This window comes from Mauremys reevesii, linkage group 1 (assembly GCF_016161935.1).
Source record: "Mauremys reevesii isolate NIE-2019 linkage group 1, ASM1616193v1, whole genome shotgun sequence".
Classification (NCBI taxonomy): Eukaryota; Metazoa; Chordata; order Testudines; family Geoemydidae; genus Mauremys; species Mauremys reevesii.
In genome coordinates, this window is record NC_052623.1 from 1,126,071 (window position 1) to 1,149,803 (window position 23,733).

At 70.7% G+C, this 23,733-nt stretch overlaps 1 protein-coding gene across 1 annotated transcript; it reads right to left on the reverse strand.

The window, feature by feature from the left end:
* Positions 1-1,270: 1,270 nt before the first annotated feature.
* On the reverse strand, positions 1,271-13,612 carry C1H11orf42 (chromosome 1 C11orf42 homolog). The gene is made up of 3 exons (XM_039515495.1): positions 13,471-13,612; positions 2,062-2,737; positions 1,271-1,435 (listed from the first exon to the last, which is right to left on the reverse strand). The coding sequence occupies exons 1-3, from the start codon at positions 13,540-13,542 to the stop codon at positions 1,317-1,319; spliced, it is 867 nt and encodes a 288-aa protein (XP_039371429.1). The 5' UTR covers positions 13,543-13,612; the 3' UTR covers positions 1,271-1,316.
* Between the last annotated feature and the right edge of the window lie 10,121 nt (positions 13,613-23,733).

Genomic DNA, 23,733 nt, shown 5'->3' on the forward strand with positions numbered 1-23,733 from the left:
TGGCCCCACCACCCCCTGCCCGATGCCCCATGGGCTGCCCGCTGGCCCCACCACCCCCTGCCCCATGGGCTGCCCGCTGGCCCCACCACCCCCTGCCCCATGGGCTGCCCGCTGGCCCCACCACCCCCAGCCCCGTGGCCCCATGGGCTGCCCCCACCCCTGCCCTCTGCCCCATGGGCTGCCCGCTGGCCCCACCACCCCTGCCCTCTGCCCCATGGGCTGCCCACTGGCCCCACCATCCCCTGCCCCATGGGCTGCCTGCTGGCCCCACCACCCCTGCCCTCTGCCCCATGGGCTGCCCGCTGGCCCCACCACCCCTGCCCTCTGCCCCATGGGCTGCCCGCTGGCCCCACCACCCCCTGCCCTTTGCCCCATGGGCTGCCCGCTGGCCCCACCACCCCCAGCCCCATGGGCTGCCCGCTGGCCCCACCACCCCCTGCCCTTTGCCCCATGGGCTGCCTGCTGGCCCCACCCCCTGCCCTCTGCCCCCTGGGCTGCCCGCTGGCCCCCCCCACCCCTGCCCTCTGCCCCATGGGCTGCCCGCTGGCCCCACCACCCCTGCCCCATGGGCTGCCCGCTGGCCCCACCACCCCTCTGCCCCATGGCTGCCCGCTGGCCCCACCACCCCCTGCCCTCTGCCCCCCGTGCCCCCATGGCTCTCTGCCCCCCATGGCCCCCTGCTGCAGGCTGCCCCCGTCTACCTCCACAACCCCCTGCCCAGTGGGCTGCCCCCCGTCTACCCCCATAATCCCCTGCCCCGCAAAGGGCCTGGCAGCTTAGAAAGGGGCCCAGCAGAGGGGCAGGAACATTGGGGGCTGGCCCCTGCTGGGCAGCGGGGGGTGCTCTGTGCCCAGGCCTGTGAAGCCTGAGGGGCGCTGGGTGACGGGCTGCCGGGCAGCCGGCTGGGCCAGGCCAAGGCAGAACGTGGTGCCGGTGGGACTGCGGGGGCAGGGGCGGCCCCCTCCCCCTTCGTCTGCTGCCCGCCCTGTGCTGCCCGCCCCCCCGCCGGGGCCCACCAGCAGGGGCTCAGGACTCCTGGGTTCTCGCTCCGGCCCCCACCTGCTGCAGCGGGCGAACCCCCAGGCTGGGCTCCCCATGCACCAGCCTGGCACCTGGCACCGGGCCCTCCCCTGCAGCTGGGGTTGAGGGGCGGCTGCCGTGCAGGGAGCAAAGGGCCTGGCCTGAGGGGGGAGTGGGGGTGGGGGGGGGACGACACTGCCCTGCCCTGGCCTGTCCCTCCCCCGGGCCCCAGGACACAGAGACGCCCAGCTGGGTTCAGTGCAGACGCCGTGTTTCGGGGGGGCCCGGGGCCCGGCTCAGCCGTCGCTGTCGGACTCGGCGCTCGGCAGCAGAGGCAGGGACATGGCGTGCCGGTCGGGGTCCCCGCGCCGGGGGGCGGCTGGCTGGGCGCGGCGCCTGGCGAACGGCCACTTCCCTGGGGGCAGAGAGGGGGCTGGCGTTGCAGGGCCCCTGGGGGTCCGTACTGGCTGGGCACGCTCCGGCCAGAGCTGCGGGGAGCCAGGCCAGGCTGCCAGTGGTACCGCGGGGCCCTGGCCGGACCCTGCCGGGGCTCCCCGAGACCCCCACAATCCCCCGCCCCGGGCTGCCCTACCAACGCCGGGCGCTCTGCCCCCCCGGAGCGGGCAGGGTCAGCGTTTGGGGCCCACCGGCCCATGACCCCCCGAGCAGGGAGACCCCCGGGGCCGGGCTCAGGCCAGTGCTGCCGGCCCCAGAGTGAGGGCCAAGGCTGGGGCTGGCCCTAAGCTCCCCATGGCCCCCCAGTGCCCACGACTCCCCATGGCCCCGCAGTGCCCATGGCCCCCCAATGCACACCCTCCCATTGCCCCCCAGTGCCCATGACTCCCCAGTGCCCACGGCCCCCATATCCCCCAGTGCCCACACCCCATGGCTCCCCAGTGCCCACTGCCCCCCATAGCCCCTCCAGTGCCCATGGCCCCCCAATGCACACCCTCCCATTGCCCCCCCGTGCCCCCCCCCCCAAGGCACCGCACTGGCCCCGGCCCCCCCAATGCACCCCCCCACAGCCCCCCAGCCCCTTACCTGCCCTGGAGGCCCTGCAGAAGGGGCTCCGGCCCTGGGGGCTGCTCTTGCTCTCGGTGGGAGGGGCCGGGGGCTCCGGCGCTGGCAGCTTCAGCCAGGATGCCCTGGCGGGCAGCGCGGGCCCCAGGGGTTTCTGGGGGCCGAGGAGGCCGCGGGGGCCGAGGGCGAACTTGAGGCAGCGGAAGGCGAGGGGCCGGGGCCCCGGCAGGTGCAGGGTGCGGCGGCTCGGCCCCCGCGTGACGGCCAGCGCCAGCCCCCCGCAGTAGAAGACCTCGTGCAGGAGGTAGAGGCTGCGCAGGCCGCGGAGCCAGGGCAGGTCGGGGCGCAGCGTCAGCTGGCCGGGGGGCAGCGCCAGGAAGGCCACCTTCTTGTGCAGGCTGCCCAGCTGCAGCTGGATGTGGCAGGGGGCGCCCGCCACCAGGCGCGTCTCCTCGTAGTGCGCCTCGCCCCGCGCCCGGGCGCTGTATTCCCGCGTGCCGCGCGCCAGCTCCCCCGGCTCCAGCCCCTGCTGCACCAGCTGCGCCAGCGCCCCCACCGGCACCAGGGCCCGGGCCCGGCCCAGCAGCCGCGGCGCCCCCACCGGCTTCCTCACCAGCACGCTCAGCAGCTCGTAGGCCGCCGCGTCCTCCAGGAAAGGCACGGGCACCACGGCGGGGCCAAAGCGCTCCTCAACCACCTGCCGGGAGGGACGGCGCCGGTGAGCACACGCAGCCCGAAGGACCCCCCCTCGCCGGCCCCCTCTGGGGTGGGGCAGGGGGGCTGCTTCCATGGGGACCACGTGCCCAGTGGTGAAATGTGACTGGCTCTGCTGTAGCATGCACGGGCTGGTTACATGGGGACCCCTGGCCTGGCCCGGCGATGCAGCTGGCTCTGGGGTGGGGCACGGGGGCTGGTTATATGGGAACCCCATGCCTGGCCTGGAGATGCAGCTGGCTCAGCGCACGGGGGCTGGTTATCTGAGGAACGCTGGCTCTGGGGTGGGGTGGGGGGCTGGTTATACGGGGACCCTGGCCTGGCTGCAGATGCGGCTGGCTCTGGGGTGGGGTCGGGGGCTGGTTATACGGGAACCCCTGGCCTGGCCCAGCGATGCGGCTGGCTCTGGGGTGGGGTCGGGGGCTGGTTATACGGGAACCCCTGGCCTGGCCCAGCGATCCGGCTGGCTCTGGGGTGGGGACGGGGGCTGGTTATACGGGGACCCTGGCCTGGCTGCAGATGCGGCTGGCTCTGGGGTGGGGCACGGGGGCTGGTTATACGGGGACCCTGGCCTGGCTGCAGATGCGGCTGGCTCTGGGGTGGGGCACGGGGGCTGGTTATACGGGGACCCTGGCCTGGCTGCAGATGCGGCTGGCTCTGCAGTGGGGCATGAGGGCTGGTTATATGGGAACCCCTGGCCCGGCCCAGCGATGCGGCTGGCTCTGGGGTGGGGTCGGGGGCTGGTTATACGGGGACCCTGGCCTGGCTGCAGATGCGGCTGGCTCTGGGGTGGGGCACGGGGGCTGGTTACATGGGGACCCTGGCCTGGCTGCAGATGCGGCTGGCTCTGCGGTGGGGCATGAGGGCTGGTTATATGGGAACCCCTGGCCCGGCCCAGCGATGCGGCTGGCTCTGGGGTGGGGTCGGAGGCTGGTTATACGGGAACCCCTGGCCCGGCCCAGCGATGCGGCTGGCTCTGGGGTGGGGTCGGGGGCTGGTTATACGGGAACCCCTGGCCCGGCCCAGCGATGCGGCTGGCTCTGGGGTGGGGTCGGGGGCTGGTTATACAGGGACCCTGGCCTGGCTGCAGATGCGGCTGGCTCTGGGGTGGGGTCGGGGGCTGGTTATATGGGAACCCCATGCCTGGCCTGGAGATGCAGCTGGCTCTGGGGTGGGGTCGGGGGCTGGTTATACGGGAATCCCTGGCCTGGCCCAGCGACGCGGCTGGCTCTGGGGTGGGGTCGGCGGCTGGTTACATGGGGACCCTGGCCTGGCTGCAGATGTGGCTGGCTCTGGGGTGGGGTTGGGGGCTAGTTATGGCCTGGCTGCAGATGCGGCTGGCTCTGGGCCTGGCTGCAGATGCGGCTGGCTCTGGGGTGGGGTCGGGGCTGGTTACGGGGACCCTGGCCTGGCTGCAGATGCGGCTGGCTCTGGGGTGGGGTCGGGGGCTGGTTATACGGGGACCCTGGCCTGGCTGCAGATGCGGCTGGCTCTGGGGTGGGGCCCGGGGGCTGGTTACATGGGGACCCTGGCCTGGCTGCAGATGCGGCTGGCTCTGCGGTGGGGCATGAGGGCTGGTTATATGGGAACCCCTGGCCCGGCCCAGCGATGCGGCTGGCTCTGGGGTGGGGTCGGGGGCTGGTTATACGGGAACCCCTGGCCTGGCCCAGCGATGCGGCTGGCTCTGGGGTGGGGTCGGGGGCTGGTTATACGGGGACCCTGGCCTGGCTGCAGATGCGGCTGGCTCTGGGGTGGGGTCGGGGGCTGGTTATACGGGGACCCTGGCCTGGCTGCAGATGCGGCTGGCTCTGGGGTGGGGTCGGGGGGTGGTTTTACGGGGGACCATGCCTGGCAGCCGATGCGGCTGGCTCTGGGGTGGGGCACGGGGGCTGGTTACCTGGGGACCCTGGCCTGGCTGCAGATGCGGCTGGCTCTGCGGTGGGGCATGAGGGCTGGTTATATGGGAACCCTGGCCCGGCCAAGCGATGCGGATGGCTCTGGGGTGGGGTCGGTGGCTGGTTATACGGGAACCCCTGGCCTGGCCCAGCGATGCGGCTGGCTCTGGGGTGGGGGCGGGGGCGGGTTATCCGGGGACCCTGGCGGGGGTGCCGTTGCGGCTGGCTCTGGGGTGGGGTGGGGGGCTGGTTATACGGGGACCCTGGCCTGGCTGCAGATGCGGCTGGCTCTGGGGTGGGGTCGGGGGCTGGTTATACGGGGACCCTGGCCTGGCTGCAGATGCGGCTGGCTCTGGGGTGGGGCACGGGGGCTGGTTACATGGGGACCCTGGCCTGGCTGCAGATGCGGCTGGCTCTGCGGTGGGGCATGAGGGCTGGTTATATGGGAACCCCTGGCCCGGCCCAGCGATGCGGCTGGCTCTGGGGTGGGGTCGGGGGCTGGTTATACAGGGACCCTGGCCTGGCTGCAGAGGCGGCTGGCTCTGGGGTGGGGTCGGGGGCTGGTTATATGGGAACCCCATGCCTGGCCTGGAGATGCAGCTGGCTCTGGGGTGGGGTCGGGGCTGGAACCCTGGCCTGGCCCAGCGATGCGGCTGGCTCTGGGGTGGGGTCGGGGCTGGTTATACGGGACCCTGGCCTGGCTGCAGATGCGGCTGGCTCTGGGGTGGGGGGGACCCTGGCCTGGCTGCAGATGCGGCTGGCGCTGGGGTGGGGGCGGGGGCTGGTTATACGGGGACCCTGGCCTGGCTGCAGATGCGGCTGGCTCTGGGGTGGGGCATGAGGGCTGGTTATATGGGCACCCCTGGCCCGGCCCAGCGATGCGGCTGGCTCTGGGGTGGGGTCGGGGGCTGGTTATACAGGGACCCTGGCCTGGCTGCAGATGCGGCTGGCTCTGGGGTGGGGTCGGGGGCTGGTTATATGGGAACCCCATGCCTGGCCTGGAGATGCAGCTGGCTCTGGGGTGGGGTCGGGGGCTGGTTATACGGGAACCCCTGGCCTGGCCCAGCGATGCGGCTGGCTCTGGGGTGGGGTCGGGGGCTGGTTATATGGGAACCCCATGCCTGGCCTGGAGATGCAGCTGGCTCTGGGGTGGGCGGGAGCTGGTTAGGGAACCCCTGGCCTGGCCCAGCGATGCGGCTGGCTCTGGGGTGGGGTCGGGGCTGGTTATACGGGACCCTGGCCTGGCTGCCGATGCGGCTGGCTGTGGGGTGGGGTGGGGGGCTGGTTACATGGGGACCCTGGCCTGGCTGCAGATGTGGCTGGCTCTGGGGTGGGGGTGGGGGCTAGTTATACGGGGACCCTGGCCTGGCTGCAGATGCGGCTGGCTCTGGGGTGGGGCACGGGGGCTGGTTACATGGGGACCCTGGCCTGGCTGCAGATGCGGCTGGCTCTGCGGTGGGGCAGGGGGGCTGGTTAAATGGGAACCCCTGGCCGGGCCCAGCGATGCGGCTGGCTCTGGGGTGGGGTCGGGGGGGGTTATACAGGGACCCTGGCCTGGCGGCAGAAGCGGCTGGCTCTGGGGTGGGGTCGGGGCTGGTTATCACCCTGGCCTGGCTGCAGATGCGGCTGGCTCTGGGGTGGGTCGGGGCTGGTTATCGGGACCCTGGCCTGGCTGCAGATGCGGCTGGCTCTGGGGTGGGGTCGGGGGCTGGTTATACTGGGACCCTGGCCTGGCTGCATATGCGGCTGGCTCTGGGGTGGGGCACGGGGGCTGGTTACAGGGGGACCCTGGCCTGGCTGCAGATGCGGCTGGCTCTGGGGTGGGGCACGGGGGCTGGTTACATGGGGACCCTGGCCTGGCTGCAGATGCGGCTGGCTCTGCGGTGGGGCATGAGGGCTGGTTATATGGGAACCCCTGGCCCGGCCCAGCGATGCGGCTGGCTCTGGGGTGGGGTCGGGGGCTGGTTATACGGGAACCACTGGCCCGGCCCAGCGATGCGGCTGGCTCTGGGGTGGGGTCGGGGGCTGGTTATACGGGAACCCCTGGCCCGGCCCAGCGATGCGGCTGGCTCTGGGGTGGGGTCGGGGGCTGGTTATACGGGGACCCTGGCCTGGCTGCAGATGCGGCTGGCTCTGGGGTGGGGTCGGGGGCTGGTTATATGGGAACCCCATGCCTGGCCTGGAGATGCAGCTGGCTCTGGGGTGGGGTCGGGGGCTGGTTATACGGGAACCCCTGGCCTGGCCCAGCGACGCGGCTGGCTCTGGGGTGGGGTCGGGGGCTGGTTACATGGGGACCCTGGCCTGGCTGCAGATGCGGCTGGCTCTGGGGTGAGGTCGGGGGCTGGTTATACGGGGACCCTGGCCTGGCTGCAGATGCGGCTGGCTCTGGGGTGGGGTTGGGGGCTGGTTATACGGGGACCCTGGCCTGGCTGCAGATGCGGCTGGCTCTGGGGTGGGGCACGGGGGCTGGTTACATGGGGACCCTGGCCTGGCTGCAGATGCGGCTGGCTCTGCGGTGGGGCATGAGGGCTGGTTATATGGGAACCCCTGGCCCGGCCCAGCGATGCGGCTGGCTCTGGGGTGGGGTCGGAGGCTGGTTATAAGGGAACCCTGGCCTGGCCCAGCGATGCGGCTGGCTCGGGGTGGGGGTCGGGGCCTGGTTACTGGGGTACCGTGGCGTGGCTGAAGTTGCGGCTGGCTCTGGGGTGGGGTCGGGGGCTGGTTATACGGGGACCCTGGCCTGGCTGCAGATGCGGCTGGCTCTGGGGTGGGGTCGGGGGCCGGTTATACAGGACCCTGGCCTGGCTGCAGATGCGGCTGGCTCTGGGGTGGGGCACGGGGGCTGGTTACATGGGGACCCTGGCCTGGCTGCAGATGCGGCTGGCTCTGCGGTGGGGCATGAGGGCTGGTTATATGGGAACCCCTGGCCCGGCCCAGCGATGCGGCTGGCTCTGGGGTGGGGTCGGGGGCTGGTTATACAGGGACCCTGGCCTGGCTGCAGATGCGGCTGGCTCTGGGGTGGGGTCGGGGGCTGGTTATATGGGAACCCCATGCCTGGCCTGGAGATGCAGCTGGGTCTGGGGTGGGGTCGGGGGCTGGTTATACGGGAACCCCTGGCCTGGCCCAGCGATGCGGCTGGCTCTGGGGTGGGGTCGGGGGCTGGTTATACGGGGACCCTGGCCTGGCTGCAGATGCGGCTGGCTCTGGGGTGGGGTCGGGGGCTGGTTATACGGGGACCCTGGCCTGGCTGCAGATGCGGCTGGCTCTGGGGTGGGGTCGGGGATGGTTATACGGGGACCCTGGCATGGCTGAAGATGCGGCTGGCTCTGGGGTGGGGTCGGGGCTGGTTATACGGGGACCCTGGCCTGGCTGCAGATGCGGCTGGCTCTGGGCGGGGCTGGTTATACGGGACCCTGGCCTGGCTGCAGATGCGGCTGGCTCTGGGGTGGGGTCGGGGCTGGTTATACGGGACCCTGGCCTGGCTGCAGATGCGTCTGGCTCTGGGGTGGGGGTCGGGGGCTGGTTACATGGGGACCCTGGCCTGGCTGCAGATGCGGCTGGCTCTGCGGTGGGGCATGAGGGCTGGTTATATGGGAACCCCTGGCCCGGCCCAGCGATGCGGCTGGCTCTGGGGTGGGGTCGGGGGCTGGTTATACGGGAAACCCTGGCCTGGCCCAGCGATGCGGTGGGCTCTGGGGTGGGGTCGGGGGCTGGTTATACGGGGACCCTGGCCTGGCTGCAGATGCGGCTGGCTCTGGGTTGGGGTCGGGGGCTGGTTATACGGGGACCCTGGCCTGGCTGCAGATGCGGCTGGCTCTGGGGTGGGGCACGGGGGCTGGTTACATGGGGACCCTGGCCTGGCTGCAGATGCGGCTGGCTCTGCGGTGGGGCATGAGGGCTGGTTATATGGGAACCCCTGGCCCGGCCCAGCGATGTGGCTGGCTCTGGGGTGGGGTCGGGGGCTGGTTATACGGGGACCCTGGCCTGGCTGCAGATGCGGCTGGCTCTGGGGTGGGGTCGGGGGCTGGTTATACAGGGACCCGGGCCTGGCTGCAGATGCGGCTGGCTCTGGGGTGGGGTCGGGGGCTGGTTATACAGGGACCCTGGCCTGGCTGCAGATGCGGCTGGCTCTGGGGTGGGGTCGGGGGCTGGTTATACAGGGACCCTGGCCTGGCTGCAGATGCGGCTGGCTCTGGGGTGGGGTCGGGGGCTGGTTATACGGGGACTCTGGGCCGGCCCAGCGATGCGGCTGGCTCTGGGGTGGGGTCGGGGGCTGGTTATACAGGGACCCTGGCCTGGCTGCAGATGCGGCTGGCTCTGGGGTGGGGTCGGGGGCTGGTTATACGGGGACTGTGGGCCGGCCCAGCGATGCGGCTGGCTCTGGGGTGGGGTCGGGGGCTGGTTATACAGGGACCCTGGCCTGGCTGCAGATGCGGCTGGCTCTGGGGTGGGGTCGGGGGCTGGTTATACAGGGACCCTGGCCTGGCTGCAGATGCGGCTGGCTCTGGGGTGGGGTCGGGGGCTGGTTATACAGGGACCCTGGCCTGGCTGCAGATGCGGCTGGTTCTGGGGTGGGGTCGGGGGCTGGTTATACGGGGACCCTGGCCTGGCTGCAGATGCGGCTGTCTCTGGGGTGGGGCACGGGGGCTGGTTACATGGGGACCCCTGGCCCGGCCCAGCGATCCGGCTGGCTCTGGGGTGGGGTCGGGGGCTGGTTATACAGGGACCCTGGCCTGGCTGCAGATGCGGCTGGCTCTGGGGTGGGGCACGGGGGCTGGTTACATGGGGACCCTGGCCTGGCTGCAGATGCGGCTGGCTCTGGGGTGGGGTGGGGGGCTGGTTATCCGGGAACCCCTGGCCTGGCTGCAGATGCGACTGGCTCTGGGGTGGGGTCGGGGCTGGCTACAGGGACCCTGGCCTGGCTGCAGATGCGGCTGGCTCTGGGGTGGGGTCGGGGCTGGTTATATGGGGACCCTGGCCTGGCTGCAGATGCGGCTGGCTCTGGGGTGGGGTTGGTTATACAGGGACCTTGGCCTGGCTGCAGATGCGGCTGGCTCTGGGGTGGGGTCGGGGGCTGGCTATACAGGGACCCTGGCCTGGCTGCAGATGCGGCTGGCTCTGGGGTGGGGTCGGGGGCTGGTTATACGGGGACCCTGGCCTGGCTGCAGATGCGGCTGGCTCTGGGGTGGGGTCGGGGGCTGGTTATACGGGGACCCTGGCCTGGCTGCAGATGCGGCTGGCTCTGGGGTGGGGTCGGGGGCTGGTTATACAGGGACCCTGGCCTGGCTGCAGATGCGGCTGGCTCTGCGGTGGGGCATGAGGGCTGGTTATATGGGAACCCCTGGCCCGGCCCAGCGATGCGGCTGGCTCGGGGGTGGGGTCGGGGGCTGGGTGTGGGGGGACCCTGGCGTGGCTGCCGATGCGGCTGGCTCTGGGGTGGGTCGGGGCTGGTTATACAGGGACCGGCCTGGCTGCAGTTGGGGCGGGCTCGGGGGTGGGGTCGGGGGCTGGTTATACAGGGACCCTGGCCTGGCTGCAGATGCGGCTGGCTCTGGGGTGGGGTCGGGGGCTGGTTATACAGGGACCCTGGCCTGGCTGCAGATGCGGCTGGCTCTGGGGTGGGGTCGGGGGCTGGTTATACGGGGACTCTGGGCCGGCCCAGCGATGCGGCTGGCTCTGGGGTGGGGTCGGGGGCTGGTTATACGGGGACCCTGGCCTGGCTGCAGATGCGGCTGGCTCTGGGGTGGGGTCGGGGCTGGTTATACGGGGACTCTGGGCGGCCCCGCGATGCGGCGGGCTCTGGGGTGGGGTCGGGGGCTGGTTATACAGGGACCCTGGCCTGGCTGCAGATGCGGCTGGCTCTGGGGTGGGGTCGGGGGCTGGTTATACAGGGACCCTGGCCTGGCTGCAGATGCGGCTGGCTCTGGGGTGGGGTCGGGGGCTGGGTATACAGGGACCCTGGCCTGGCTGCAGATGCGGCAGGCTCTGGGGTGGGGTCGGGGGCTGGTTATACCGGGACCCTGGCCTGGCTGCAGATGCGGCTGTCTCTGGGGTGGGGCACGGGGGCTGGTTACATGGGGACCCCTGGCCCGGCCCAGCGATCCGGCTGGCTCTGGGGTGGGGTCGGGGGCTGGTTATACGGGGACCCTGGCCTGGCTGCAGATGCGGCTGGCTCTGGGGTGGGGCACGGGGGCTGGTTACATGGGGACCCTGGCCTGGCTGCAGATGCGGCTGGCTCTGGGGTGGGGTCGGGGGCTGGTTATACGGGGACCCTGGCCTGGCTGCAGATGCGACTGGCTCTGGGGTGGGGTCGGGGGCTGGCTATACAGGGACCCTGGCCTGGCTGCAGATGCGGCTGGCTCTGGGGTGGGGTCGGGGGCTGGTTATATGGGGACCCTGGCCTGGCTGCAGATGCGGCTGGCTCTGGGGTGGGGTCGGGGGCTGGCTATACAGGGACCCTGGCCTGGCTGCAGATGCGGCTGGCTCTGGGGTGGGGTCGGGGGCTGGTTATACGGGGACCCTGGCCTGGCTGCAGATGCGGCTGGCTCTGGGGTGGGGTCGGGGGCTGGTTATATGGGGACCCTGGCCTGGCTGCAGATGCGGCTGGCTCTGGGGTGGGGTCGGGGGATGGTTATACAGGGACCCTGGCCTGGCTGCAGATGCGGCTGGCTCTGGGGTGGGGTCGGGGGCTGGCTATACTGTGACCCGGGCCTGGCTGCAGTTGCGGCTGGCTCTGGGGTGGGGTCGGGGGCTGGTTATACCGGGACCCTGGCCTGGCTGCAGATGCGGCTGGCTCGGGGGTGGGGTCGGGGGCTGGCTATCCAGGGACCCTGGCCTGGCTGCAGATGCGGCTGGCTCTGGGGTGGGGTCGGGGCTGGTTATCGGGACCCTGGCCTGGCTGCAGATGCGGCTGGCTCTGGGGTGGTGGCCTGGCTGCAGATGCGGCTGGCTCTGGGGTGGGGCACGGGGCTGGGTTATATGGAACCCCATGCCTGCTGCTGGGGGGTGGGGGGGGGAGCTGGTGCGGGGAACCCCTGGCCCGGCCCAGCGATCCGGCTGGCTCTGGGGTGGGGTCGGGGGCTGGTTATACAGGGACCCTGGCCTGGCTGCAGATGCGGCTGGCTCTGGGGTGGGGGCGGGGGCTGGGTATACAGGGACCCTGGCCTGGCTGCAGATGCGGCTGGCTCTGGGGGGGGGTCGGGGCTGGTTATACGGGACCCTGGCCTGGCTGCAGATGCGGCTGGCTCTGGGGTGGGGTCGGGGGCTGGTTATACCGGGACCCTGGCCTGGCTGCAGATGCGGCTGGCTCTGGGGTGGGGTAGGGGTCTGGCTATAACCCTGGCCCGGCCGACCGATGCGGCGGGCTCTGGGGTGGGGTCGGGGGGTGGTTATACCGGGACCCTGGCCGGGCTGCAGATGCGGCTGGCTCTGGGGTGGGGTCGGGGGCTGGTTATACAGGGACCCTGGCCTGGCTGCAGATGCGGCTGGCTCTGGGGTGGGGCACGGGGGCTGGTTACATGGGGACCCTGGCCTGGCTGCAGATGCGGCTGGCTCTGGGGTGGGGCATGAGGGCTGGTTATATGGGAACCCTGGCCAGCCTGGCTGCAGATGCGGCTGGCTCTGGGGTGGGGTCGGGGCTGGTTATACGGGACCCTGGCCCGGCCCAGCGATGCGGCTGGCTCTGGGGTGGGGTCGGGGCTGGTTATACAGGGACCCTGGCCTGGCTGCAGATGCGGCTGGCTCTGGGGTGGGGTCGGGGCTGGTTATGGGACCCTGGCCTGGCTGCAGATGCGGCTGGCTCTGGGGTGGGGTCGGGGCTGGTTATACAGGGACCCTGGCCTGGCTGCAGATGCGGCTGGCTCTGGGGTGGGGTCGGGGCTGGTTATGGGACCCTGGCCTGGCTGCAGATGCGGCTGGCTCTGGGGTGGGGCACGGGGGCTGGTTACATGGGGACCCTGGCCCGGCCCAGATGCGGCTGGCTCTGGGGTGGGGTCGGGGCTGGCTATACAGGGACCCTGGCCTGGCTGCAGATGCGGCTGGCTCTGGGGTGGGGCACGGGGCTGGTTACATGGGGACCCTGGCCTGGCTGCAGATGCGGCTGGCTCTGGGGTGGGGTCGGGGCTGGTTATCGGGACCCTGGCCTGGCTGCAGATGCGGCTGGCTCTGGGGTGGGGTCGGGGGCTGGCTATACAGGGACCCTGGCCTGGCTGCAGATGCGGCTGGCTCTGGGGTGGGGTCGGGGGCTGGTTATACAGGGACCCTGGCCTGGCTGCAGATGCGGCTGGCTCTGGGGGGGGGTCGGGGCTGGTTATGGGACCCTGGCCTGGCTGCAGATGCGGCTGGCTCTGGGGTGGGGCACGGGGCTGGTTGGGACCCCTGCTGGCGCCCCAGCGATGCGGCTGGCTCGGGGGTGGGGTCGGGGGCTGGCTATACAGGGACCCTGGCCTGGCTGCAGATGCGGCTGGCTCTGGGGTGGGGTCGGGGTCTGGTTATACAGGGACCCTGGCCTGGCTGCAGATGCGGCTGGCTCTGGGGTGGGGCAGCTGGTTGGTTATGGGGGAACCTGGCCGGGCCAGCGATGCGGCTGGCTCTGGGGTGGGGTCGGGGGCTGGTTATACAGGGACCCTGGCCTGGCCCAGCGATGCAGCTGGCTCTGGGGTGGGGTCGGGGTCTGGTTATACGGGGACCCTGGCCTGGCTGCAGATGCGGCTGGCTCTGGGGCTCCCTTCCCAGCATGGAGCAGCCTTGGCCTGGGCTCCCCCCAGGCTGGACGCGGGGCTGGGCATGTGACCCCCCTGCCCCATGCCAGCCTTGCCCCCACCTTGTCTCTGATCAGCGCCCAGTTGGCATCGGCCTCCCCGATCTCCAGCGCCGAGGCCCCGCTGTCCGCCATGGTGGGGGGCCGGGCGTGGGGCTGCGCTGGCCCTGCCCGGCTGGGTGTGGGGCCAGGCTGTGAGGTCACAAAGCGCTGCTGGCTCCATCACTCCCTCCCCCGCCTGCCTCAGGGCCACTGCCCAGGGCGCCCCCGGGAGGGGGGGTGGCTGGGGCCCTGGTGGTGGGGAGTCCCACAGGCCACTGGGGCAGCACGTGGGGCTGGAGAATTGGGTGTGCCCCCCCCCAATCTCCTGGCCTCCGTTGGGGCAGGCAGGGTCACTGGGTCACCACCCCACGGCTTGGGGGGCTGCAGCTGGAGCCAGGCCCTGAGCCCCCCCCCCGCCCCATGGCACTGCTGGGGGGGTGGAGCGCAGCAGGTTGGGGGCTGGGAGCCAGGGGGATGGCAGTTCACGGGGGTGGGGGGCTGCCTCAGCAGAGCATTTCACGTTGCTGGGCAGGAGCTGAAGTCTCAGTTTGGCTGCATTTGGGGTGATTTGGGGGGTTACAGCTGGGGGGGCTGAACTGGGGTGTGGGGGAGGTTCGGGAGGTGCTCACCCCTCACAATCTGTGCCAGCCCCAGGCCCCACAGTCATGTCCCAGCTGGGCCTCCCCCAGGCGAGTCCGTCGGGCACAGATGGCAGCGGTTAACCAGCCTCCCCGTGCCCCGCCCCAGAGGTGGCTGCATCCCAGTGCCGGGCGAGGGGTCCATGTCTAACCCCCCCCCAGCGCCCCGCCCCAGAGGTGGCTGCATCCCAGCGCCCGGCGAGGGGTCCGTGTCTAAGCAGCCCCCCCGCGCCCCACCCCAGAGGTGGCTGCATCCCCGTGTCTAAGCAGCCCCCTAGTGCCCTGCCCCAGAGGTGGCTGCATCCCAGCGCTGGGCGAGGGGTCCGTGTCTAAGCAGCCCCCCCGCGCCCTGCCCCAGAGGTGGCTGCATCCCAGTGCCGGGCGAGGGGTCCATGTCTAACAACCCCCCCGCGCCCTGCCCCAGAGGTGGCTGCATCCCAGCGCCCGGCGAGGGGTCCGTGTCTAAGCAGCCCCCTAGCGCCCCACCCCAGAGGTGGCTGCATCCCCGTGTCTAAGCAGCCCCCTAGTGCCCTGCCCCAGAGGTGGCTGCATCCCAGCGCCGGGCGAGGGGTCCATGTCTAACCCCCCCCAGCGCCCCACCCCAGAGGTGGCTGCATCCCCATGTCTAAGCAGCCCCCTAGTGTCCCGCCCCAGAGGTGGCTGCATCCCAGTGCTGGGTGAGGGGTCCGTGTCTAAGCAGCCCCCTAGTGCCCCGCCCCAGAGGTGGCTGCATCCCCGTGTCTAAGCAGCCCCCTAGCGCCCCGCCCCAGAGGTGGCTGCATCCCCGTGTCTAAGCAGCCCCCTAGTGTCCCGCCCCAGAGGTGGCTGCATCCCAGGGCCCGGCGAGGGGTCCGTGTCTAACCACATCCCCAGCGCCACACCCCAAAGGTGGCTGCATCCCGGCGCCAAGCGAGGGGTCCGTATGTAACCAGCCCCCTAGCGCAATGCCCCAGAGGTGGCTGCATCCCAGTGCCGGGCGAGGGGTCCGTGTCTAAGCAGCCCCCCCCCCCACACGCGCGCTGCCCCAGAGGTGGCTGCATCCTCCATGTGCAACAGGCCCCTGTGCCCTCCGTGTGCAACCAGCCCCCGCCTCCAGAGTGCACCCGCCCCCCCCAGCGCGCTGCCGGCCCCCTCCCCAATCCCAGCCCCTCCCTGCCATGCAAACAGCCGCCCCCCCCCCCAGCGCGCCCAGCGCCCCCTGCTGGCTCTCACCGGAACATCCGGCGAGCGCCTTGGCCTGGCGCCGGGCCGAGCAGACAAGCAGCTGGGCGGGGGGGGGGCAGCAGCTGGGCGACGGTGGAGCTTCCCCCCCGCCCCCCCCCAGCTGCCACTCGCTGCCCCCAGGGCACCAGCAGCGTCCACCGCATCCAGCAGCAGCAGCAGCCCCGCCCTGGGGAGACACGGGGGTCACGGGGCAGCCCCCCCCCGAGAGGCTCGGCCCCCCCCCCCCGGTGATACAGCCCCCGGCCTGCAGCCGGGCCCCCCGGGAGCGCTGGAGCGGGCGCTGCGTGGGCTCGGGGTGGGGGGGCCGTGGGGCCGGGGTGCTGGGGGGTGCTGGGGGGATGGAAGTTCCTGTGGGGGTGACTCTAGAGGGGCAGCATCGGGGCAGAAGATGGTTCCCAGCCCCCCCAGCACAGAGCCTGGGCAGGCCCACGGGGGGCGTTACCGGGTGGGTGGGGCCGGCGGGTTGCCCAGGCTGAGGGGGCCTTGGGGGGAGGGAAAGCCCCCCCTGCACTGGGGGCACTGGGCGCAGGGTGGGGGTGCCGGTGGCACCGGGCGCAGGGTGGGGGTGCCGGGTGGCCCCGGGCACAGGGTGGGGTGCCGGGCGGCACAGGACGCAGGATGGGGGTGCCGGGGGCACAGGACGCAGGATGGGGGTGCCGGGCGGCACCGGGCGCAGGGTGGGGGTGCCGGGGCACCGGGCACAGGGTGGGTATGCCGGGGCACCGGGCACAGGGTGGGGTGCCGGGCGGCACAGGGCGCAGGGTGGGGATGCCGGGGCACAGGGCGCAGGGTGGGGTGCCGGGGCACTGGGCACAGGGTGGGGTGCTGGGGGCACAGGGCACAGGGCGCGGGGTGGGGATGCCGGTGGCACAGGGCACAGGGTGGGGGTGCCGGGGGCACAGGACGCAGGGTGGGGATGCCGGGGCACTGGGCACCGGGTGGGGGCACTGGCGGCACCGGGCACAGGGTGGGGGTGCCGGGGGCACAGGGCACAGGCTGGGGATGCCGGGGGCACAGGGCACAGGGTGGGGGTGCTGGCGGCACAGGGCGCGGGGGGGGGATGCCCGGGGCACAGGGCGCAGGGTGGGGATGCCGGGGCACTGGGCACAGGGTGGGGGTGCCGGGCGGCACCGGGCGCAGGGTGGGGGTGCCGGGGGCACAGGGCACAGGGTGGGGATGCCGGGGGCACAGGGTGCAGGGTGGGGATGCCGGGGCACAGGGCGCAGGGTAGGGGTGCCGGGGCACTGGGCACAGGGTGGGGTGCTGGGGGCACAGGGCACAGGGTGGGGATGCCGGGGCACAGGGCACAGGGTGGGGATGCCGGGGCACTGGGCACAGGGTGGGGTGCCGGGGCACAGGGCGCAGGGTGGGGTGCTGGGGGCTGGGGCACAGGGCGCAGGGTGGGGTGCCGGGGCACTGGGCACAGGGTGGGGTGCCAGGGCACCGGGCACAGGGTGGGGGTGCTGGGCGGCACAGGGCACAGGGTGGGGGTGCCGGGGGCACAGGGCACAGGCTGGGGATGCCGGGGGCACAGGGCACAGGGTGGGGGTGCTGGCGGCACAGGGCGCGGGGTGGGGATGCCGGTGGCACAGGGCACAGGGTGGGGGTGCCGGGGGCACAGGGCGCAGGGTGGGGGTGCCGGGGGCACCGGGCGCAGGGTGGGGGTGCCGGGGGCACCGGGCACAGGGTGGGGGTGCCGGGGGCTCTCACCTCTTGAAGGCCTCGTCAGGGTCTCGCTCGCGCTGGGTGGGCTCCAGGCTGGCGCAGGCTGGGGCCATACCCGGGAAGCGGGGGGCACCGCTCGCACTGGCGCACCAGGCCCCGGAGGCCGTGGTGTGGGGACAGCGGGGCCGGGCTGTGGGCCTGGCAGAAGTGCCAGCGCAGTGCCCGGGCGCCCAGCCCCCCTGCCGGTCCTGCTCCGACGTGGGGCACAGCAGAGCACCGTGTTCCCGCAGCCGGGCCCCCCGTGACCAGCAGCCCCCCCGCCCCAGCCCCGCGACAGCCGCTGCAGCGCCCACGCCCGGCCAGAGAAGGGTCTGCCCCACAGCTGGCTCCCTGCCCCCTCCAGGCTGGCCTCAGCCAGCCTGCGGGGGGGGGGGCCGTCCCGGGCTGGGCACCAGATCCGCCAGCCGTGCCATGCCTGGGCCGTCGCGCTCCGCGGGGGCAGCATGGCCGGGCGTGGGGAGACCTGGGGGGAGAGAGAGGAGAGTTCACCTGGCAACGCCCCGGCTGCCCGTGTGTGCCCCTGCCCATGCCCCGCCCAGCCACGGCCCCTGCCCATCCCCCGCCCTGCCACGGCCCTTGCCCATCCCCCGCCCTGCCACGGCCTCACACCCATCCCCCGCCCTGCCACGGCCCCTGCCCATCCCCCACCCTGCCACGGCCTCACACCCATCCCCTGCCCTGCCACGGCCCTGGCCCATCCCCCGCCCTGCCACAGCCTCACACCCCGCCCCCGCCCGGCCCCGGCCCTGGCCCATCCCCCGCCCTGCCACCGCCCCCTGCCCATCCCCCACCCAGCCACAGCCCCATGCCCATCCCCTGCCCTGCCACAGCCCCTGCCCTTCCCCCGCCCCGCCACGGCCCCACGCCCATCCCCCGCCCTGCCACGGCCCTTGCCCGTCCCCTGCCCTGCCACGGCCTCACACCCATCCCCCACCCTGCCACGGCCCCTGCCCATGCCCCACCCTGCCCCGGCCCTTGCCCGTCTTCCGCCCTGCCACGGCCCCACACCCATCCCCCGCCCTGCCACGGCCCATGCCCTTCCCCGCCCTGCCACGGCCTCACGCCCATCCCCGCCCTGCCACAGCCTCACGCCCATCCCCCGCCCTGCCACGCCCCCGCCCATCCCCGCCCTGCCACGGCCCCACTCCCATCCCCGCCCTGCCACGGCCCTTGCCCCTCCCCCGCCCAGCCACGGCCCTTGCCCTCCCCTGCCCTGCGAAGGCCTCACACCCCTCCCCTGCCCTGTCACGGCCTCACACCCATCCCCTGCCCTGCCACGGCCCTTGCCCATCCCCGCCTCTGCCACAGCCCCACGCCCATCCCCGCCCTGCCACAGCCCCACGCCCATCCCCCACCCTGCCACGGCCCCTGCCCATCCCCCGCCCAGCCACGGCCCCACGCCCATCCCCCGCCCTGCCACGGCCCTTGCCCATCCCCCGCCCTGCCACGGCCCTTGCCCGTCTTCCGCCCTGCCACGGCCTCACGCCCATCCCCCGCCCTGCCACGGCCCTTGCCCATCCGCCCTGCCACGGCCCCACACCCATCCCCGCACTGCCACAGCCCCTGCCCATCCCCCGCCCTGCCACGGCCCCACGCCCATCCCCCGCCCTGCCATGGCCCCACCCATCCCCGCCCTGCCACGGCCCCACGCCCATCCCCCGCCCTGCCACGGCCCCATGCCCATCCTCCACCCTTTGTTTCCTGTCTTTTAACCAGTTACCAATCCATGAAAGGCCCTTCCCTCTCATCCCATGGCAGCTGACTTTGTGTAAGAGCCTTTGGTGAGGGACCTTGTCAAAGGCTTTCTGGAAATCTAAGTACACTGGATCCACTGGGTCCACATGCTTGTTGACCCCATCAGAGGATTCTAGTAGATTGGTGAGGTATGATTTCCCTTTACTAAAACCATGTTCACTCTTCCCCAACAAATTATGTTAATCTGTGTGTCTGACAATATTGTTCTTTAGTTTCAACCAGTTTGCCTGGTACTGAAGTCAGGCTTACAGGCCTATAATTGCCAGGGTCACCTCTGGAGCCCTTTTCAAAAATTGGTGTCACATTAGCTGTCCTCCAGTCATCTGGTCCAGACGCTGATTTAAATGATAGGTTACAAACCACAGTGAGTAGTTCTGCAATTTCACATTTGAGTTCCTTGGGTGAACAGCATCGGTCGTCATGACTTAGTACTGTTTAGTTTCTCAATTTGTTCCCAAACCTCCTCTAAGGACACCTCAATCTGGGACAGTTCCTCAGATCTGTCATGTAAAAAGACTGGCTCAGGTTTGGGGATCTCCCTCACATCCTCAGCCGTGAAGACCAATGCAAAGAATCCATTTTGTTTCCCAGCAACGGCCTTATTGTCCTTGACTGCTCCCTTAGCACCTCGATTGTCCAGGGGCCCCACTGGCTGGTTCGCAGCGTCCTGCCCCTGAGGGACGTGACGAATTCCTGCGACTTCCGCTGGGAACCGGCCCTGGCCGCCCGGAGACACCGTTACACCAGAGTCGCCGTGTGCGTGCTTCGTTCTCCTCCGCACGGCCCCCTCCCCCGCAGGGCCCCCCGTCCGGCCCCGACCCCCCCGGCCCCCCCGTCCGGCCCCGACCCCCCACGGCCCCACCTCCACCCCACGGCCACCCCGTCCAGCCCTGACCCCGCGGCCCCCGTCTGGCCCCTCTCCTGCCACAGCCCCCGTCCAGCCCCAACCCCGCGGCACCCCGTCCGGCCCCGACCCCTGCGGCCCCCAGTCCAGCCCCGACCCCACCAGGGCCCCCATCCGGCCCCAACCCCACGGCCCCCCCGTCCGGCCCCGACCCCCCACGGCCCCACCTCCACCCCCACGGCCACCCTGTCCAGCCCCGACCTCCCGCGCCCCCTCCACCCCACGGCCCCCGTCCAGCCCCTCCCCGCCATGGCCCCCATCCATCCCCGACCCCGGCGGCCCCACCTCCACCCCACGGCCACCCTGTCCATCCCCTAACCCCGTCCGGCCCTGACCCCACGGCACCCCGTCCAGCCCCTTCCTGCCACGGCCCCCATCCGGCCCCGACCCCGCGGCCCCACATCCACCCCCACGGCCCCCATCCGGCCCCGACCTCCCACGGCCCCCATCCGGCCCCAAGCCCCGCGGCCCCACCTCCACCCCATGGCCACCCGTCCATCCTCCGACCCCACGGCCCCACATCCACCCCACAGCCCCCGTCCAGCCCCAACCCCGCGGCTCCCCGTCCAGCCCCTCCCCGCCATGGCCCCCATCCATCCCCGACCCCGGCGGCCCCACCTCCACCCCACGGCCACCCTGTCCATCCCCAACCCCGTCCGGCCCTGACCCCACGGCCCCGACCCCACGGCCCCGTCCAGCCCCCTTCCCGCCACGGCCCCCTGTCCGGCCCTGACCCCACGGCCCCCGTCCAGCCCTCCCCGCCACAGCCCCCGTCCGGCCCGACCCCGCCAGGGCCCCTGTCCGGCCCCGACCCCGCGCCCCCGTCCAGCCCCTCCCGCCACGGCCCCCGTCCAGCCCCCAACCCCTCGCAGCCCCACCTCCACCCCACGGCCACCCGTCCAGCCCCGACCCCACGGCCCCACCTCCACCCCCACAGCCACCCCATCCATCCCCGACCCACCACAGTCCCCACGGCCCCACACCCAACGCCCACGTCCACCCCGTCCTTCCCGACCACCCACAGCCCCACCTCCACCCCCCACATCCGCCCACGTCCAACCCATCCATCTCCCAACCCCCCACGCCCCACCTCCACCCCACGGCCACCCCATCCATCCTCGACCCACCACAGTCCCCCACGGCCCCACCCCCACCCCCATGGCCACCCCGTCCAGCCCCAACCCACCACAGTGCCCCGCGGCCCCACCTCCACTCCCACGGCCACCCCATCCATCCCCGACCCACCACAGTCCCCACGGCCCCACCTCCACCCCACGGCCACCCCGTCCAGCCCCCAACCCACCACAGTGCCCCACGGCCCCACCTCCACTCCCCACGTCCGCCCACATCCACTGCGTCCATCCCCTGACCCACCACGGCCCCACCTCAACCCCCCAAGGCCATCATGGCCATCCCCCAACCCACCTTAGTCCGCCAAGGCCACCCCATCCATCCCCCGACCCCCCACGTCCACCCAGTCCATCCCCGACCCACCACAGTCCCCCACGGCCCCACCGCCACCCCCCATGGCCACCCGTCCATCCCACGGCCCCACCTCTACCCCCACGTCTGCCCATGTCCACCCCGTCCATCCCCAACCCACCACAGCCCCACCTCCACCCCACGGCCACCCCGTCCAGCCCCAACCCACCACAGTGCCCCACGGCCCCACCTCCACTCCCCATGTCCGTCCACATCCACTGCGTCCATCCCCTGACCCACCACGGCCCCCCCTCCACCCCCCAAGGCCATCATGGCCCTCCCCCAACCCACCACAGTCCGCCAAGGCCACCCCATCCATCCCCCGACCCCCCACGTCCACCCAGTCCATCCCCTGACCCACCACAGTCCCCCACGGCCCCACCGCCACCCCCACGGCCACCCCGTCCATCCCACGGCCCCACCTCTACCCCCCACATCTGCCCACATCCACCCTGTCCATCCCCCAACCCACCACAGCCCCACCTCCACCCCTCACGGCCACCCCATCCATCCCCCGTCCCACCACAGTCCCCCACAGCCCCACATCCATGCTCCACATCTGCCCACGTCCACCCCATCCATCCCCCGACCCCCCACGGCCCCACCTCCACCCCCCACGGCCACTCCGTCCATCCCCCGACCCACCACACTCCCGCACGGCCCCACATCCACCCCTCACGGCCACTCCCCACGGCCCCACCTCCACCCCCACACCTACCACGGCCATCTCTTGACCCACCATGGTCCCCACGGCCCCACATCCACCCCATGTCCACCCACGTCCACCCCATCCATCCCCGACCCACCACGGCCCCACCTCCACCCCCAAGGCCATCATGGCCACCCCAACCCACCACAGTCCGCCAAGGCCACCCCATCCATCCCCGACCCCCACGTCCACCCAGTCCATCCCCGACCCACCACAGTCCCCACGGCCCCACGGCGACCCCGTCCATCCCACGGCCCCACCTCTACCCCCACATCTGCCCACATCCACCCGTCCATCCCCAACCCACCACGGCCCCATCTCCACACACCACGGCCACCACGTCCATCCCCGACCCCCACACCCCTACCTCCATCCCCTACGGCCACCCCATCCATCCCCGACCCACCACAGTCCCCACGGCCCCACCTCCACCCCCACAGCCACACTGTCCATCCCCTGACCCACCAAAGTCCCCCCGGCCCCACATCCAAGCCCACGGCCACCCCATCCATCCCCGACCCACCACAATCCCCCAAGGCCCCACATCCACCCCCCACGTCTGCCCACGTCCACCCCGTCCATACCCCAACCCACCGCGGTCCCACATCCACCCCCCACGGCCACCCAGTCCATCCCCTGACCCACCATAGTCCCCCACGGCCCCACATCCACCCCCCACGTCCGCCCACGTCCACCCTATCCATACACCGACCCACCATGGTCCTCCACTGCTCCACATCCACCCCCCACGACTGGCAGGTTGTGACCATAATACAATAGCATTCAACATCCCTGTGGTGGGAAGAACACCTCAACTGCCCAACACTGTGGCATTTAATTTCAAAAGTGGGAACTATACAAAAATGAGGGGGTTAGTTAGACAAAAGTTAAAAGGTACAATGACTAAAGTGAAATCCCTGCAAGTTGCATGGGCACTTTTTAAAGACACCATAATAGAGGCCCAACTTCAATGTATACCCCAAATTAAGAAACACAGTAAAAGAACTAAAAAAGAGCCACCGTGGCTTAACCACCATGTAAAAGAAGCAGTGAGAGATAAAAAGACTTCCTTTAAAAAGTGGAAGTCAAATCCTAGTGAGGCAAATAGAAAGGAGCACAAACACTGCCAACTTAAGTGCAAGAGTGTAATAAGAAAAGCCAAAGAGGAGTTTGAGGAACGGCTAGCCAAAAACTCCAAAGGTAATAACAAAATGTTTTTTAAGTACATCAGAAGCAGGAAGCCTGCTAAACAACCAGTGGGGCCCTTGATCGATCAAAATTCCAAAGGAGCGCTTAAAGATGATAAAGTCATTGCGGAGAAACTAAATGGATTCTTTGCTTCAGTCTTCACGGCTGAGGATGTTAGGGAGATTCCCAAACCTGAGCTGGCTTTTGTAGGTGACAAATCTGAGGAACTGTCACAGATTGAAGTGTCACTAGAGGAGGTTTTGGAATTAATTGATAAACTCAACATTAACAAGTCACCGGGACCAGATGGCATTCACCCAAGAGTTCTGAAAGAACTCAAATGTGAAGTTGTGGAACTATTAACTAAGGTTTGTAACCTGTCCTTTAAATCGGCTTCGGTACATAATGACTGGAAGTTAGCTAATGTAACGCCAATATTTAAAAAGGGCTCTAGGGGTGATCCCGGCAATTACAGATCGGTAAGTCTAACGTCGGTACTGGGCAAATTAGTTGAAACAATAGTTAAGAATAAAATTGTCAGACACGTAGAAAAACATAAACTGTTGAGCAATAGTCAACATGGTTTCTGTAAAGGGAAATCGTGTCTTACTAATCTATTAGAGTTCTTTGAAGGGGTCAACAAACATGTGGACAAGGGG

What these genes read in the sequence shown, in the direction of transcription:
- C1H11orf42 (XM_039515495.1), bottom strand. Translation starts at nt 13,542, where the DNA reads ATGGCGGACAGCGGGGCCTCGGCGCTGGAGATCGGGGAGGCCGATGCC. An exon ending in GGGCGCTGATCAGAGACAAG is followed by an intron (nt 2,738 to 13,470) that starts GTGGGGGCAAGG and finishes CCCTCCCGGCAG; the next exon opens with GTGGTTGAGGAGCGCTTTGG. An exon ending in CTGCAGGGCCTCCAGGGCAG is followed by an intron (nt 1,436 to 2,061) that starts GTAAGGGGCTGG and finishes CTCTGCCCCCAG; the next exon opens with GGAAGTGGCCGTTCGCCAGG.